Raw genomic sequence first — 17,102 nt, forward strand, 5'->3', positions numbered from 1 at the left:
GCAACTTTAGTGTAAACACTATGACAACTTTAGTGTAACATCATGGCAAGTTTTGGCTCCAAAAAAGTCATCGAAACATATTAATATGAGATATCATTTTGAAGATCTATTCGAGACGGATTTAATGATGGAAACGATTTTTAATCAGTTTTTTATTTAAATGATAAAATACTTTTAAGTCTGACAAACCAAAAAAAAAATCCATCGATGTCATCTGTTTGATGATCTGTCGGTTTGTTTGACGTGGGAAAATAAATGATAATAAAAGCGTTTGGACCATGTCACTTCATATCACATGTGTGACACTTATCATTTGAGGAAAAAATACTCCTTCCGTTAAAATGAATGTATTTAGATGTATTTTTATTCTAGATACATCTATTTTCATCTATTTATGCGACAAGTAATTCTGAAATAATAAACATGGAAGGGCAAAATTGAGGAAGAAGGAGATCGTCCTGATGCGTGGCGTTGCGGACGGAAGTGGCCCATTCGAAATTCAGCCTGCTTAATGGGTTCCCTCCATATCCAACCCCGACGATACCCCCAAACGCCTAGTACTTAATTTCCCTCCCTCCTTCCCTCGTTTTCTGCTCTCTCCCTCTATTCCCCTCCTTTCCCACCTCCCTAACCCCACCCACCTACCTCCCGCCGCCGCCGCCGCCACGGGAACCCTATCTCCGGCGAGCCCCCCCCCGATGCCCTCCTGCCTTCTCTGAAGCCGAAGACGCCCATCGCTCCCGGGAGTCGGGGGTCCCGCAGCGCGCGATCGCGAGATCGGGCTTATGTCGGGGGGCGGCAGGCCGCCGGCTGCGCAGAAAATCCTGCAGTCGCTGCGCCCGCCCCCGGTGTTCTCCACGCCGTCGCGGCCTCCCTTCGCCTCACCCGACGACTACCACCGCTTTCATGCGCCGACTACCCCTTCTGCCACTGGCTCCGGCGGCATCGGCTCCGGTGGTGTTGGCGGCGATATTGATGAGGGGCTTGTTATCCGGACGCAGGTGAGATACTTCTGCTCCACAAGGAGATCTCGATTTATTCGTTTCTCCTTCTAATTTTTTGCGGGTGTTGCTGAGCTTGTGTGTGATTTGAGCTGTTTTTGTAGACACCAAATGGTTTCTGAGCTTGCGGGTTTTGTTGGGTGTATGTGCCGATTTGAGTGTATCTGAAGGATCCACTTGCAGATTCCTTATTTTTTTCTCAATTTCTTGTTCTCCCCAAAGTTGTCTCTGTTTTCGGAAGCTTGAATGCCCAGTGCCTACAATTGTTTACATGTTAGATAAACATGGACTATGTTAATTGTGTGACGTGGATCGACAAAATAAATATTCATGTCATATTGTCGTGCCACAGCAAGAATTGGAATGGTGGGTAAGTTTCATGTCAATTCTTCAATGGTACAAAGAGGAAGAGTTCTGTCACCTGTACATGTTGCCTGCAGCGAGGTCCTGAATAAACAGATACTTAGGCAACATATGGTAATAATATATAGCCTCATTAGTACTTGCCAACTGTTTCCGCATGACATGGCTGGCAGTAAGAATTGGTTGAACCGCAATTTATATGTATTTTTGCTCTGCAAAAACTCCTTTGAGCTCGAACAGAAATGATTTATCGGTTTATGTTGGTATGTATGTTTTGGGTTCAACCCTTCTCTGCAGCCTGTATGGTGGATGAAACATGTGTGTCTAGCACCTTGAACAGTTTAAGAATAATATAATATCATCAACTGAACAAGTTTCAGCAAGTAACAGTGAAGAGCAGCTGAGTTCCATTTGCCGCTTATACCTGATTCTGTGCAAGCTCGAACTACCAGATGAGTGCAACTGTTGAAGACATGCATAATGCTCTGATAGGGAGATAATTATCATGTAGTACAATATAAGATCGGTTTTCAAGCTTCAAGCTATGTTAGCTTGAAAAACAATCTTATATTGTGCAACGGAGGGTGTACATTTTATTGCCCTCAACTGAATAAAGATAGGTCAAAGCTTCAACTAGTCATAGGCTACACTGTTCAAATGGTTTATAAATACTCTGAATCTAATGAACTAATTTGGTGTAGGATTATCACACAACGTAGGCAACTATTTTGGCTGTCATTGCTGTTGAATAATTCTTATGCTGGTATCTTTTATCCTAATTGTTTGCTGCAAATACATACGAGCTGTTTACTCGTTTCGCAATACACTTATGTTTTCACATGCGATTTCTGTCATTGCAATACCACTGCACAAAGTTGTCTCTATGTGGATTCTAAGTGTATTAAATTAGGTTCAATTGTGCAATAAAATGATATAGTGCCACTATGGAGATGCCAGTTGCTCCTAGTTCTTTGTGTGTCTTCTAGGTTACATCCAGGAATTATGCTGTCAGGTCATTGGATTTTGTATGTGATTGAGCTGATGCATTTTCTCCAAAATCTGAAATAGTTAATGATAGACATCCTTGCCAGACGTCAGCTAGTCTGTCTTACCATCATATAACACAAGTCCCCTCTTCTGCAGCTAAAAAGAAAAGCCACACGCGAAGAAAATAATGCGGCTGAGTCGAGTGACTGTATGATTGTCACCACTGGAGTTACTGGCAATCCGCTACTCACCCCAGTGTCTGGAAAAGCTGTTAAGAATTCTAAATCAAAGACTAAGAACAATAAAGCTGGGCCTCAGACACCTACGCCAAATGTTGGTAAGTGAAAACTTCTTGAGTGCCATTTGCTCTGAAGTCCAAACACTTTTTTGCCTATTTATTCAGGCAGCAAAAGATTAAACATGGACATCTTTTCATGTACAGGCTCACCACTCAATCCATCAACTCCTGCTGGTACTTGCCGCTATGACAGTTCGTTAGGTGATGACAATACTCTCCGTCTATATGATTTTTGTTTTAGGATGAGATGTTACAATTCAGCATTCTGGAAGAACTCGAATTTCTAGTTACTCTAGGCAGCTATGGTAAAGTAAATACTCTGCACATTGGCTTGCTTTTTTTATCAGGGTTAAGTCCCTTCGTATAGGAGAACTAACTTGCCCATCAAGGCAAAACTAAACTGATTACAATCTGGACTCTTTCTCTCTATCTAATCAGACTATGAAGTTTTTAGCTAATTAGATTTGACCCTACAGCTATAAGTCTGGCCCCACATAACATCACTCCCCTTCTCGAAAAACAGCTCGCCCTCGAGCTGGAAGGAGGGAAAAACGAGCAGCGAACTCGTCAAACGGCTCCCAGGTTGTGTCATCTTCAGAAGTACCCACCATTGGACTAAGACCTGCTTGACACCATTACGTAGGCTTCCACGAAGAACTTTGGCAGGGGCAGGCGTGACATGACCATGCTCAATCTCAGGCAACACAAGAGTTGTGCCAGAGGGGGGTGGAGGGGGGGGGGGATCCCTGTGGAACTTCTTGAACAGGCTGATATGGTGCACTTCTAGTGAATGTGTACCAACAGGGAGGGCATGTTTGTACCCGACTGAGCCGATGTGCTCAAGTACCTGAAATGGCCTGTAGAAACGCGGTGCCAACTTGCCCTGCTGGTAGAGATGCTGCCGGCCGATGCTGAAGGAGAAGGCATGTCCACTCGCTGGTGTCAAAGGAGAGCTCTTGATGCCTACTGTCATAGTAGTGCTTGGACCTTTGGACTGTTGTTGGGTCTGAAGTAGATGCTCACACACATCGTGGAGGAAAGAATCACGATCCTGAAGGGCTGTGTCAACAGCTGCCACTTGGGAATTGTCAGGACTAGAGTCACAGAGACAAGGTGGAGAATGCCCATAAACTACTTCAAAAGATGTAGCACGTTGTGAGGAGTTGTGTGATGTATTATAGCAGTATTCTGCCCACGAAAACTACTTCAGCCTGCGACGCGGTTGATCTCCTGTTAAGCAACAGAGATACATGGCAATGACCTTGTTGACCACCTCAGTTTGTTCATCGGACTGCGGATGGAAAACTGAACTCATGTGTAGCCGAACACAGGACAATTTGAACAATTCCTGCCAAAAAGCGCGGGTGAACATAGGATCTTGGTCGCTCACAATTGACCGTGGAAGACCATGAAGGCGTACAATTCCCTCAAAGAACGCGCGTGCCAATGAACTAGCGGTATAGGGATGTTGCAGCGGGATGAAGTGTGCATACTTGGAGGAGCGATCGATGACGGAGAGAATCACAGACATGCAATGCATGCACGGCAGGGCCTCCACGAAATCCATGGAGATATCCTCTCACGTAGAGGAGGGAACCATCAAGGACTCAAGTAGGACAGCAGGGTGAAGGGTCTCCTTCTTGTTGCGCTGGTACATGGAACAAGTACGCACCAGATCAGCTACTAGGTGACGATCACACAACACATGGAAGTCAGCGCAAAGGCGATGTAGTGTCTTTTGCACACCCTCATGAGCCGCACTGGTGTGCTTGAGGATTGCAACCAATGTCAGGGACGTCTCCAGAATATGTACTCGACTTCCATGGAGGATCAAGTTGTCCGCACAACTCCATTGGGTCGCTAGCTTGCCTGCTAAGATGCTGTCACACATGGCTAAGAGCTTCAGGGCGATGTTGATCTCGTCCTGTAGATCGTCGAAGATGGAAAACAGCGGCAGTGACAAAGCACAAATTGTTGGAGAGCGTTGGTTTCACGGCTGGACAAGGCGTCAGCGACAATGTTCAGGCAGCCTGGCCGGTATTGAACAGTGAAATAAAATCTGAACAACTTGCTGGCCTGTTGGTGCTGCAGAATCGTCTAGAGTCGCTGGTCGAGGAGGAACTTCAGGCTGTAGTGGTCGGTGCAAACGGTGAAAGTGTGACCCCACAGGTATGGGTGCCAATGGCGGACAATCTGAACCAGGCTTATGAGCTCCTGCTCATATCTAGTCAGTTTAGCATGGCGAGGGGCAATGTGGCGGCTGAAGAAGGCTAGGGGACCAACGCCTTGATGCAGGACCACACCGAATCATGTCCCTGAGGCGTTGCATTCAACGATGAAGCGGTTGTTAAAGTTGGGCATGTGCAACACTGCACCTTTGCTGATGGCGCACTTGAGCTCTTGAAAGGTGGGCTCAGCTTCGACACACTAGCGGAAGATGTCCTTGGTGAGTAGGTGCGTGAGATGTGCGATGATCAGTCCAAAGTCCTTGATGAACTTGTTGATGAGAAAACCGCACAAGGCCCAAACTGAACGTGGAGTCGGCCAACTATTGCACACACCTTGTCTACGTCCATCGCAGCAGAGATGACATGGCCTAGGTCAGCCACACTTGTGGTGCTGAATGTGCACTTGCTTTGCTTGAGGAAAAGGACACGTTTGCCGCAAGAGTTGAAAGACAACACCAAGGTGGCGTAGGTGCTCATAGGTGCTTTCATTGTGATGAGCTATAAATCAGTATGTCATAACAAAATGAGGACGATGTGACAAATGAAGGGTTGCAAGATCTCGTTCATGAGAGCCTGGAAAGTTGCTGGTGTGTTGGTTAAGCCAAAAGGCATAACCAATTCATAGTGGCCATCATTAGTGCGGAAGGCTGTCTTGGCGAAATCATTTGGGTGCATGTGCACCTAATGATACCCCGAGCGCAGATCAAGCTTGGTGAAGAGCCTAGCACCATGGAGTTCATTGAGCAACTTGTCAACCACCAAGATGGGAAGTTTATCTTTGACAGTCTGCTCATTCAAAGCCTAGTAGTCGACATAAAATTGCCAGGAGCCATCATGGTTTTTGACGAGAAGGACAGGTGAAGAAAAAACGGAGTCGCTGGTGCAGATAAGGCCTTGGTGAAGCATATTGGCACATTGTCACTTGAGCTCGTCTTTGTGCAACCGCACATACCGGTATGGGCACACGACAACAGGGGTGGCGTTGGGAAGCAGACGAATGCGGTGGTCTTGGGTCCTGGCCGGTGGGAGCGTCGTAGTAGAGGTGGACGAACTCGTCGAGCATATCATCCATGGGTCCCGAATCCTGTCTCAAAAGTGTATGCACGACCCTCCCGGGAGGGGGGGGCATGTGACATGGGTGCTGTGGAGGTGGAAGGATACGTGAAAACGATGAAAGTCCCAAAAAATGGGCCCAAACTTCCGGAGTCAGTCGACACCAAGAATGGTGTCGAAGCTGCCGAGCAGAATGGTGAAACAGTCCTTGCGGAATGTCAAGCCTTCAATATGCAGTGGAATGTCAAGCCTTCAATATGCAGTGGAATGTCATAGGTAGAGTCCTGAATTGGCGACCTGATCACCGTTGGCCACCATCATACGGAGGACGGGGTCTACCTCCGGAGTAAGGCTGGTAGGCAGTAGAGCACTAGAGTCGATCAAGTTGTGTCAAGCCTGTATCTAGCAAGGCAGTGAATGTCGTGTCCTTGATGCAGACACGCAACTGCATTATGTCCATCGTGTGAAGGCTCCAAAGGCCGGTGATGGCACGAGACTGGGGGGTGGGGGACTTTGATCCATCCTTGTCGCAAAGGTCATGTGGAGCGAAGTCGTCAACCTCGATGAAGAAAAGCTTGGCGCACCAGTGGCCCGGGACATAAGGCTCATCACAGTTGTAGTAGATGTCTCACGACGCCGTTTGGCAAACTCGGCTGGAGTGAGATGGAGAAGTGCTGGTGGTGCCGGGGTAGCTGATGCCGGAGTTGGGGCAGGGGCAATACAAGGCGCCGCTACACGAGTCCAAGGAGGCTGTGGCTGTGGCGCCGAAGAAGGTGCACGATGGTGCCGCTCATTCGCCTTGGCGAAGGCAATACCGGAGTGGAGGTCAATGGCCGCTGAAGCTCGCCGTCTTGGCAAAGGCCCTCAGGCAACCTTGTGGTGTGCTGGAACTACTGCTGGGCTGGCGAAAAAAGCTCACTGTTACGGCAGAGAAGTGCCATGAACTTGCTGCTGTAGTCAACAACCGAGGGGGTGATGATAGGCGGGCAAATGTGTGAAGAGATGGCCCGAACTTGAGGTGGCAAGCCTCCTTGAACCGCTCCCATGTTGGTATGCCATAGTCACGCTCCAACTACAAGTACCAAAATTTAGCGTCGCCCTGCTGTCCAAACTTTGTCAACCTCGTGTGTGCGCTGACCCTGGAAAAGTTGGTCGCACCGGTTGAGCCAACCGAGGGGGTCGATGGAGCCATCATACGTGGGGAAATCCAGTTTGTGGAAGCGAGGACCGAACTAGAGCCAGAGCCAACATGAGTATAAGGGTATGGTGGGACGGAAGTTAGAGGCGAGGCATTATTTTGTAGGCTGGGTCGAGGGCGGCTTCCAGGCATTAAAGGGGTTGCTGCTGGGTAGGTTGAGGGAGGAACATGGTACTGTGGTGGCAGCAGCTGGTGGTACGCGGGATAAGCGGTGTGGCTTGGGTTGGGGCACAGGCTGGAAGCAATCTGGGTGGAGGTGGTGGGTGGGCAGGACGTGCCTCATGGTGGGCTGAGAGCGTGCAGTGAAGTCGTGCTGGTCTGGCCTGCGGGTGTGCCAGAGAAGACCCTGCCAACGCCAGGCCCTGCGCTGGGGTAGAGACGGGCGCCCCAAAGAATCCACTGTAGCCACCAGAGCTGAGGAAAGCGAGTGCTTGATCCTCCGTGCTGTGGGCCACAAAAGCTTTGAGTTGATCAGAGATTTCTGTGATCTGGGCTACGGCGTCGGTGTTGAGGACCTCGTCCCCAGGCATCTTAAATGTATCTAATACCAAAATTGGAAGAAATCAAATTTATAATTACTCTAGGCAGCTATGGTAAAGAAAATGCTCTGAATTGACTTGCTTTATTCACCAGATTAAGTCCCTTCTTATAGGCGGACTTACTTGGCCATCAAGCCAAAACCAAACCGATTACAATCTGGACTCTCTCTCTCTCTCTCTCTCTCTCTAAACGGACTCTGAAGCTTTTAACTAATTAAATTCTGACTCAAACTGAAGGCTAAGGGAAACCGAGTCTCCCTGCTATTTGCGCTTCCTATGGTGGCTCTGCTGTATTGTTGTGGGCCCTACGGCTATAAGTCTGACCCCACATTCATATGTATCTTGCAGACTTGGATCTTCCAGGATTTGGTTACATCTTAATTTGTGTTCCATGTTACTGTGCACTGTTACTTATATCTACCCTGATCCATCTTCAGGACTTCTGACAAAGAAGTTCATCAATTTGCTGAAGCAAGCTGAGGATGGCATTCTAGATTTGAATAATGCTGCAGAAACACTAGAGGTTACATACACACTGTTATCACTGCAGCTGATACTTAATTGCTTCCAATTGATACAAATTTCACATATTTTTCCTACTATTCAGGTTCAAAAGCGACGCATATATGACATCACAAATGTCCTCGAAGGAATTGGTCTTATAGAAAAGACACTTAAAAACAGAATTCGTTGGAAGTAATGCTATTTTCCTTTCTTGAACTTGTCTTCCTTCATTTAGTCTTATTTCTTTACCACTTGGTGTGTTATATAAAGCTAATCTCACATAACATTACAGGGGCTTGGATGATTCAGGAGTGGAATTAGATAATGGCCTTTCAGGTTTGCAGGTATCTGTTCATGTGAATTTATTATTCCTAATGAAATTGACATATTAATTCTACGCGCACCTGAATACTTTGTTTGAGATATATTATGATAAGGATATCAAAGCTCAGTATTGTATAACCTATTCTTTCAGACAGAAGTTGAAAATCTTAATTTGCAGGAGCAAGCCTTAGATGAGCGTATAAGGTTGGTAGTGTTGCAAACAACAAACTTCAAATTCTGGGCTTCTCTACAAAACATACAATCTGAGCATGATATAACCTGGAATCTTGTTTTTTTTTGCAGTGATATGCGCGAAAAGCTAAGGGGGTTAACGGAAGATGAGAACAGTCAAAGGTAATTGTATTTCTTGTGTTGTGTCAATGTTGAATGATGTATAAAACCTGACTTTCATTTGTCCATTAGATGGCTCTATGTGACGGAAGATGATATCAAGGGATTACCCTGCTTTCAGGTCTGCTACTCTACTTACATGGGTGAACAATGTCACACGTTAGTTGTTATCATTTGCAGTTGACTTTACAGTATTTCTACAGCAGTGATTCTGTATGTTAACATGTATTTCGGGCTTTTCAGAATGAAACTCTAATTGCAATAAAAGCTCCTCATGGTACTACACTTGAAGTACCTGATCCTGATGAGGTAGGATTAGTAAAATTAGTGGAGATTTGCACACACAAATGGTTTTGTGGACTGATTAATGACTTCTTGTGTATCTGCTCCCTATACAGGCTGGTGATTATCTCCAGAGGAGATACAGAATCGTATTAAGAAGTACCCTGGGTCCAATAGATGTTTACTTAGTTAGGTAATGCTGCATTCCTGTAGTGGAGCTAAATATTTGTACTGAATTTTACCTGATCAGAACCTGTTGTATTTTTAGTCAATTTGACGATGGATTTGAGAATTTGGGTGGTGCTGCAACACCTCCAAGGCATACAAATGTCCCAAAACCTGGACCTTGTGAAGACTTACATGCAACAAACGCTACACAAAGCAGCAAATCAATCAATGTGGAATATAATATTCAGCACAGGCAGAATACTCCACAAGATCCTAGTTCTTCAAATGATTATGGAGGGATGACAAGGATAATCCCTTCAGATGTTAATGTAAGTCCGGTTTTCTCAAAGTTTATTTTTGAAAATTTCTCCTGTATCATAAAATTCAAATAAAATGTTACAACATTATGCATGACTGTACAAACTTTTGTTCTGCTCTTTCTGTTAACCTTTTTTGTCCCTTGAACTCTCACATGCAAATCCTATTTGTAAAACTAACTATTAAGTTTGCAGAAGCATACAGTAAGTTTTTCTCTATAGTAATACTCCTCTTGTGCAAAGATATCAAAAATGATCATGACGGAACTATAATGCTACACAATTTTGCAGACTGATGCTGATTACTGGCTCCTAACAGAGGGTGATGTTAGTATTACTGACATGTGGGAAACAGCACGTATCCTTTGTTTGATCATTCATTAAACCTTATTAGGCTATTCACTAATGTTTGAAATATATACATGCTAAGTAGTGATTATCTCAACTTGAAGTTCTTAACATGGAAAATAGCAGAAGTGCAGTGGGACACCGCTGTGTTTTTACCTGAAGATGTTAGCATCCCACATGCACATCATAGTCCGCGGATGCAGGTTCCAAGCATGGATCAACCATAAGGTCATGGCGGTGAAAACTTGACATATGGAATTCCTGGAGTGCTGTTTCAGAAAATACTGATTTCAAAATGGAAAGATCAGGGCAGCAAGTTCAGACTGATCACCGTTCTGAATTTGCTGTTTGTTATGGAGACGATTGGTGCCAACTAACTTATCAGTCTGCTGCCTTGTTTGTTCTGGCACCTGTCCTTCAGTTGAAAAGGCGCCCATGTGCATATTGCACCTTGAATTCGGGCTGCTATGCACATTCGGTATCTGCTTTATTTCTCTAACTGAGTATATTTTGCAAGGCAATAGTGGCTCTGTAGCTCTCTTGGGAATTAATACGAATCTTTTTGAGCAAAAACAGTAGGGAAGTCCCCTGTTGTGACTCTTTCATTATATAAATGGAGTTTATACAAAGGGGTAATACAAGTGGAGTTGGGTGAGACAAGGGCATGTCACAAATGATCTAACCAAGATTGCATGCCCTCCACCAAACTATGTTTAGCTCTCTTTATGATTAAACCAAAATGTTCATTGAAGCTAATGTCACTGAAGCCTAATACCCAGCAATAAGAGCTTCCTAGTAGCACATGATGTCCAATCTGTTTCTAGCTTCAGTAAGCATCTTAAGCAGTTCCAATTCCGGTTTCCATTCAATCTTTAGGGACAACCAGAAGTTTTAACTGAATTCATAGCTGAAGAAGATATGAAGCAAATCTTCATTGGTCTCTTCAGTACACACATGTACTGTCATCAATATGTATGTTTTTTTTTTCTGGTTATGAGGTCTCTGGTGTTTAAATTTGTCATAAATTAGGAGGTAGAAGAAAAATTCTGATTTAAAAGAGATGAAGATTTCCATATCCATCTAAATGGAGCCGGGGCTGGTGGTCGGCCTCCAATCATCTCATTATATGCCTTTTTGTTTTTTTAATATGCCTTTTTGGTGGAATGAGCTTGAAAGAACCATATATCCATGTCAGTGGTGGATCCAGGATTTAAAGATACTCGGGACGGACTTTTTAAAAGAAACAAAAAAAATCGAAGCCATGATATAATCAAGTAACACAATCAATAAAATTAAATTGTCAATTGTGCATTCAGGCAACATGATCAACACAATTAATTATTCAAAATAGTTTCATTCTCAAGAACTAGAGAAAGAAACATAACACATTTTTTTTTAGTAAAGTCTAACTTGGACTCCCGCTTGTTGAATCTTTCATTATTTATCAAAAAATATCTAATTTTCAAGTCCATTGCAATACGCTAAAGATGTAAAAAAGTAGATCAATTTAAATCTTAGCACAACATGACACTTATTCAAACAAAAGATAAGACATGTTTTTGCCACTAAGTTGCCAATGTTGGCTCGATTGTAGTTTTGAGCCGACGGCCCTAGAAACAAGAGACTCCATTCTCTTTCTCCATCCAGTACTTGGACGAACCTGGCAACGCCACGGGAAGGCAGAAGTGGAGCGCCATGCCTTGCAATTGGAAACATCAAGTCCAGGTTGCGGATAAAAAGTAATGGGCTAATCTCATCTTTCATTGGGCCTTACTTGACTGGCCCATCTCCTAGTAAATCATGGCCTATCGTGTATCTCTCCTAGCGAACCGTTCATTTCCTCTCCTCTCGCTCGTTGCTCAACCTCATCTCAAAGCTAATCTGCTCGCCTCCCATGGTGGCCATGCCAAAACAGTAGGTGGGATACCCTAGATCCTCAAAATTTACCAAGGGCGGCCGCCCATACACGACCCCATGCTGGCGTCGCCCGTGATCCTTGTCATCATAGCTCATAAGGCCATTTAGTAGGTCATTGAGCATGAATTATATTACATTGTTGAACAACAAAGTAGACATTTGAAGATGGAACATATCATGTATATTTTCCTGGGCTTATATTCTTGGGCTCCGAAGACACAAATCTCCTTACCTCTAGAATAAGAATAAAGTTGAAGAAAAATGTGTTGGAGTTTGTTATCTTGCCAGAGATCATTCCATAGAAGAGCAAACGTCCCTTTGAAGACCTTGCATTTAGTCATATCTTTAAATGTCCCAAGATAGAACAACAACCCTTCCACCAAAAGGATCCTCTATTAGTAGGAAATGAGGGGACATTGGCATTGCCATGTTCTCTCCATATTAGATCAACCCAGGGAATGTCATGCTGGATAAATAACTTAAATACGTTCTTTGTCAATAGTGTTTTGTTTTGGTTCTGAGATCAGGAACCCCAAGACAACCTAAAGTTGAGTGTGGAATACCCAGTTAGGTATTGCCCTCCCATCCCCGTCTCTATGACACCATCCCCATGGGGAGAGAAAACTTCCCGTCCCTGTCCCAAACAGGCTTTTCATCCCTGTGGGGAAACCCACCTTCAAGCAACATTCTTTCTATAGGAACACTCATCAATCTTACACATGGCTTTGGAAATCAAAAGTGATCATGAAAATCAAAGTCTTTGGTTGGCTTCTCCTCTCAGAGAGACTCAACACTAGAAATATGCTCAAGAGAAGACATTACAACATTGGAGATAACTACAACTGCCTCCTATGTGACCCACCAATCGAGGAAACCCTAGAACACCTCTTCTTCACATGTCCATTCAGCCTACAATGCTGGTCGCACCTTGGCATCAACTGGAGATTACAAGACACAAGACTACAATGGATAGAAAAAGCAAAATCCACATGGAAAAGGCCCATGTTAATGGAAATTTTCTTACAGGCTGCTTGGAGCATATGGAAAGAGAGAAATAACAAGCACTTCAAAGGGATCATACCTTCAAAATCCTCTTGGCTAGCTCAGTTGAAAGAAGATCTCTCCCTACTTTGCTATAGGGTGGGAGAAAAACACAAAGCCTTTTTGAACTCTTTTGTAACTAGTATCTCCTAACTTAGTTCTCCTTTCTTTCTTTTTATCTTAACCCCACCACCCCAGCTTTTCTCATGGCGATGGATGTAAGGTTATGATTCTGTAAGACCTTTTGATACTTTAATTAATATATATGGTAGGAGCATCTCCTACTGTTTCAGGTGTCAAAAAACATTTGTTAGAAATTTAGCAGCATTCCACCCAAAAAATAGCAACATTTTAGCCCGAAAAAATAGTAGCATTTCATCACAAAAGCAACATTTCAGCACAATAAATAGTAGCATTTCAGCAAATAAACAACATCATTTTAGCACATAGAAAGTTCCCAAATCTCAAGTTCCACCCACACAAGTACACAACAGTTCACAATCTTATGAATGGACATTACAATTCAAAGTTTACACACAAATTTAAATTTCTTTTGCCTTTGCAAGCAAAAGAAGAGCAGCAAGCCATCAATGTCCAACATGGTAGCCTCCACATCTTGTTTTTTCATGAAGAGTCAAGCATAACTTCTTAGATTAGGTGGGCAAAATGAATATATGAGATCACACACATAATTAACAACAACAACAAAGCCTTTAGTCACAAACAAGTTGTAGGCTAGAGGTGAAACCCATAAGATCTCGCAACCAACTCATGGTTCTGGCACATGGATAACAAGCTTCCATGCACCCCAGTCCATGGTTAGTTCTTTGGTGATACTCCAGTCCTTCAGATATCTCTTTACAGACTCCTCCCATGTCAAGTTCGATCTACCTCAACCCGTCTTGACCTTATCACCAAGCTTTAGCCATTTGCTATGCACTGGGGCTTCTGGAGACCTGCGCTGAATATGCCCAAACCATCTCAGACAATGTTGGACAAGCTTCCCTTCAATCGGTGCTACCCCAACTCTATATCGTATATCATCATTCCAGACTCGGTCCTTCCTCGTGTGGCTACACATCCATCTCAACATGCGCATGTCCTCCACACCTAACTGTTGAACATGTCGCCTTTTAGTCGGCCAACATTTAGGGTATTTTTGGTTTGTGCCCCATCCTGCCCCACCAATTTTTTGGCATGACCAATGCAAGGGCATGGCCAAAAATTTGGCAACTTCTTGTTGTTTGGATCATAGCCGTTGTATCTTGCAAATTTTTGGCAAAATAGACTTCTGTTTGGTTTGTGACAGGGGTATGATGATTTATGTTGGTTCTAGAAAACATTTAAACAGATTGGTTATACATAATTGAGGATCTGTATATTGATCAAAAGTTAACGATTAGAAGGAGTCAACTTAAAAAACCCCCAGCAAAACAATGAACAGGGTTCTTACACTTGGAGCCGATAATCACATGCAACAACCGTGAATTGCTCCCATGCAGCAATACACGCACTAATCCCATGCATCAATGCACGCGCCTGCTAATCAGCTGAGTTGATAAAGGAAATAAAAAACAAATAGTATACTACATGTACTATCCTGACCCATGGAGAAACAGCGACGCACCGTCGCCAATGTTTTGGCGAACCTCTTCGGCGCCCTTGTTTCGCCCGTGCGTAACACGGAGGGGCTTGGGGCAAGCGGGGCGAGCCAAATTTTCTGCCCCGATCCAAACAACCGCCAAATAATGTTGGCTCACCAATTTTTTGGTATGGCCAGCATTGGTAGGTATCCAAATAGTCCCTTAGCGCCGTACAACATTGCGGGTCGAGTCACCGTCCTATAGAACTTGCCTTTTAGCTTTTGTGGAACTCTCTTGTCACAGAGAATGCCAGAAGCTTGGCGCCACTTCATCCATCTGGCTTTGATTTGATGGTTCACATCTTTGTCAATATCCCCATCCTTCTGCAACATTGACCCAAATATCGAAAGATGTCATTCTGAGGCACCACTTGCCCATCAAGGCTATCCTCCTCCTCTTCCTCCTCCTTGTGCCTAGTGGTACTGAAACCGCACCTAAGGTACTCGGTTTTAGTTCTACTAAGTCTAAAACCTTCCGATTTCAAGGTTTGTCTCCATAGATCTAGCTTCCTATTGACCCCCGTCTGCCTATCACCGGCTAGCACCACATCATCCGCAAAAGAGCAACACCATGGGATATCTCCTTGTATATACCTTGTGACCTCATCCATCACCAAAGGAAAAAAGATAAGGGCTCAAAGCTGACCCTTCGTGCAGTCCTATTTTAATTAGGAAGTCATCAGTGTCGCCATCACTTGTTCGGACACTTGTCATAACATTATCGTACATGTCCTTGATGAGTGTAATGTACTTTACTAGGAATTTGTGTTTCTCCAAGGCCCACCACATGACATTCTGCGGTATCTTATCATAGGCCTTCTCCAATTCAATGAACACCATATGCAGGTCCTTTTGCTCCCTGTATCTCTCCATAAGTCATCGTACCAAGAAAATGGCTTCCATGGTCGACCTCCCAAGCATGAACCAAACTGATTTTTGGTCATGCCTGTCATTCTTCTTAAGCGGTGCTCAATGACTCGCTCCCATAACTTCATTGTATGGCTCATCAGCTTAATGCCATGGTAATTAGTAGAACTTTGAACATCCCATAATTTAAAACTTGGAAAATAGGCACATTCGTTTGTATTAGCAATTATGAATTACTTCACATCTTTATTGTCTTGGAGGCAAGTCCAAAAGCTTGTTGAATTACCATTGTTACCATTTACAAGAAAACAATTTAGCATTAGTGAACATGTAAACAAACATGGCAGAAAGATCAAAGTGAATTATTAAAAAAGCACAAGCGAGTGCACACACGCACATAAACACCCCTTTATATTTGTTTCATATCCAATCTTGTGAGCACATTGGAGCTTTTAACATTTCTGGAGTTAGGCTACAATGATGGTCACTTAGAACTCTATCACTTGTGTTGATTGTTGATTCTGAAGCAACAATGCTGATCGTAATCGCAATATGTCACGTGCTAGCATACACAAAGTAGGATAGTGTGTTCCAACCACTTCCCACCAATCTAACACGTTAAAATTTTCTTTGGGGAGTGGAACTAACTCATCTTCCAAGTAGCGGTATAAGTTAGATTTCATCCTAAAGTTGTTGGCCTTTTTTGAGCAACACTTGCATTGAAGAGCGACATAAGGTTGTGACTCGCATTGAATAAAAAGAGGAAGAAAAGTCCATCACCCTCCTTCTCATGATTGTATTCCTCTAACAATTAACATAGCATGGTAACTTAATTTGCCACATACCCCTCACATTCTGCGGAAGGAGGATTGACACCATCCACCCTTGCAAAGCAAACAAGCAACATTTCATTTTTGTATCGAGGTCGAAGAATTGTAGCCATGCCCATTAAACTTCAAATATTAGTCCAATATTTGTTAAACTTCTGTCATGCTAGGAGAGGCTTATATCACAACATTGCCGCACATTGACCATTGTCTTGTGCTCCTCACAAATATTGGGAAATATATGTTGGCTGTTACATAATAGTTCAAAATAAACATTTTAATGTCACAAATCTTGGGAAAATATATTCTGGCTGCTACATAATTAGTTCCAAAAATAGTTCGGTGATGTCAAAGAACGACTGTGACCTCTCTAGAACATGAATGGCAAATCCCATTCTTCCTCACTAGGGAGACTCTCATATTGTTTGTAAACCTTCCCTAATCTCAGAAAAATAGATCTATTTGGGAGAGCCACACTAAGCATTGTGAAAGTTGAATTCCACTTAGTTTTGTAATCAAGTATTAACCTTTTTTTGTAATTTTCACCGTTAGATACTTTGCAATTTCCTCAAACTTCTTTACTCTTTTTGCTGTAGCAGTCTAAGAGGCCACCCTATCTCTAATATTCTCTATGGCTGGTTTCATAACATCTAAGCCATCTTTGACAATCAAATTAAAAATATGTGCACAACAATGCATATGAAGCAAGGTACCTTTCAACACGAGCTTCCTTTTTCCTATCTTAGGCACCAACAAGTTAATTGTCTTATCATTAGAGGAGCAATTGTCACGACTGGTAGCTTCTAATCAAGATTACAAGATATCAAAGTCTCATGAAGTTCTTCAG

The 17,102-nt window shown here is 43.6% G+C and overlaps 1 protein-coding gene across 3 annotated transcripts; it reads left to right on the plus strand.

The window, feature by feature from the left end:
* The first annotated feature begins 589 nt into the window (after positions 1 to 589).
* LOC123127442 (transcription factor E2FA) lies at positions 590 to 10,590 on the plus strand. 3 transcript variants are annotated; one of them, XM_044547149.1, is made up of 14 exons: positions 590 to 1,001; positions 2,508 to 2,688; positions 2,794 to 2,850; positions 8,105 to 8,190; positions 8,275 to 8,363; positions 8,464 to 8,515; positions 8,674 to 8,699; positions 8,799 to 8,849; positions 8,919 to 8,967; positions 9,090 to 9,155; positions 9,245 to 9,321; positions 9,397 to 9,625; positions 9,905 to 9,971; positions 10,085 to 10,590. In XM_044547149.1, the coding sequence occupies exons 1-14, from the start codon at positions 786 to 788 to the stop codon at positions 10,186 to 10,188; spliced, it is 1,350 nt and encodes a 449-aa protein (XP_044403084.1). In that variant the 5' UTR covers positions 590 to 785; the 3' UTR covers positions 10,189 to 10,590. The 3 variants fall into 3 exon arrangements, with proteins under 3 accessions (XP_044403084.1, XP_044403083.1, XP_044403082.1); XM_044547148.1 differs by having other exon boundaries at positions 591 to 1,001; positions 8,647 to 8,699; positions 10,088 to 10,590; XM_044547147.1 differs by having other exon boundaries at positions 592 to 1,001; positions 8,647 to 8,699.
* The last annotated feature ends 6,512 nt before the right edge of the window (positions 10,591 to 17,102 follow it).

Source organism: Triticum aestivum, chromosome 6A, assembly GCF_018294505.1.
Source record: "Triticum aestivum cultivar Chinese Spring chromosome 6A, IWGSC CS RefSeq v2.1, whole genome shotgun sequence".
Classification (NCBI taxonomy): Eukaryota; Viridiplantae; Streptophyta; class Magnoliopsida; order Poales; family Poaceae; genus Triticum; species Triticum aestivum.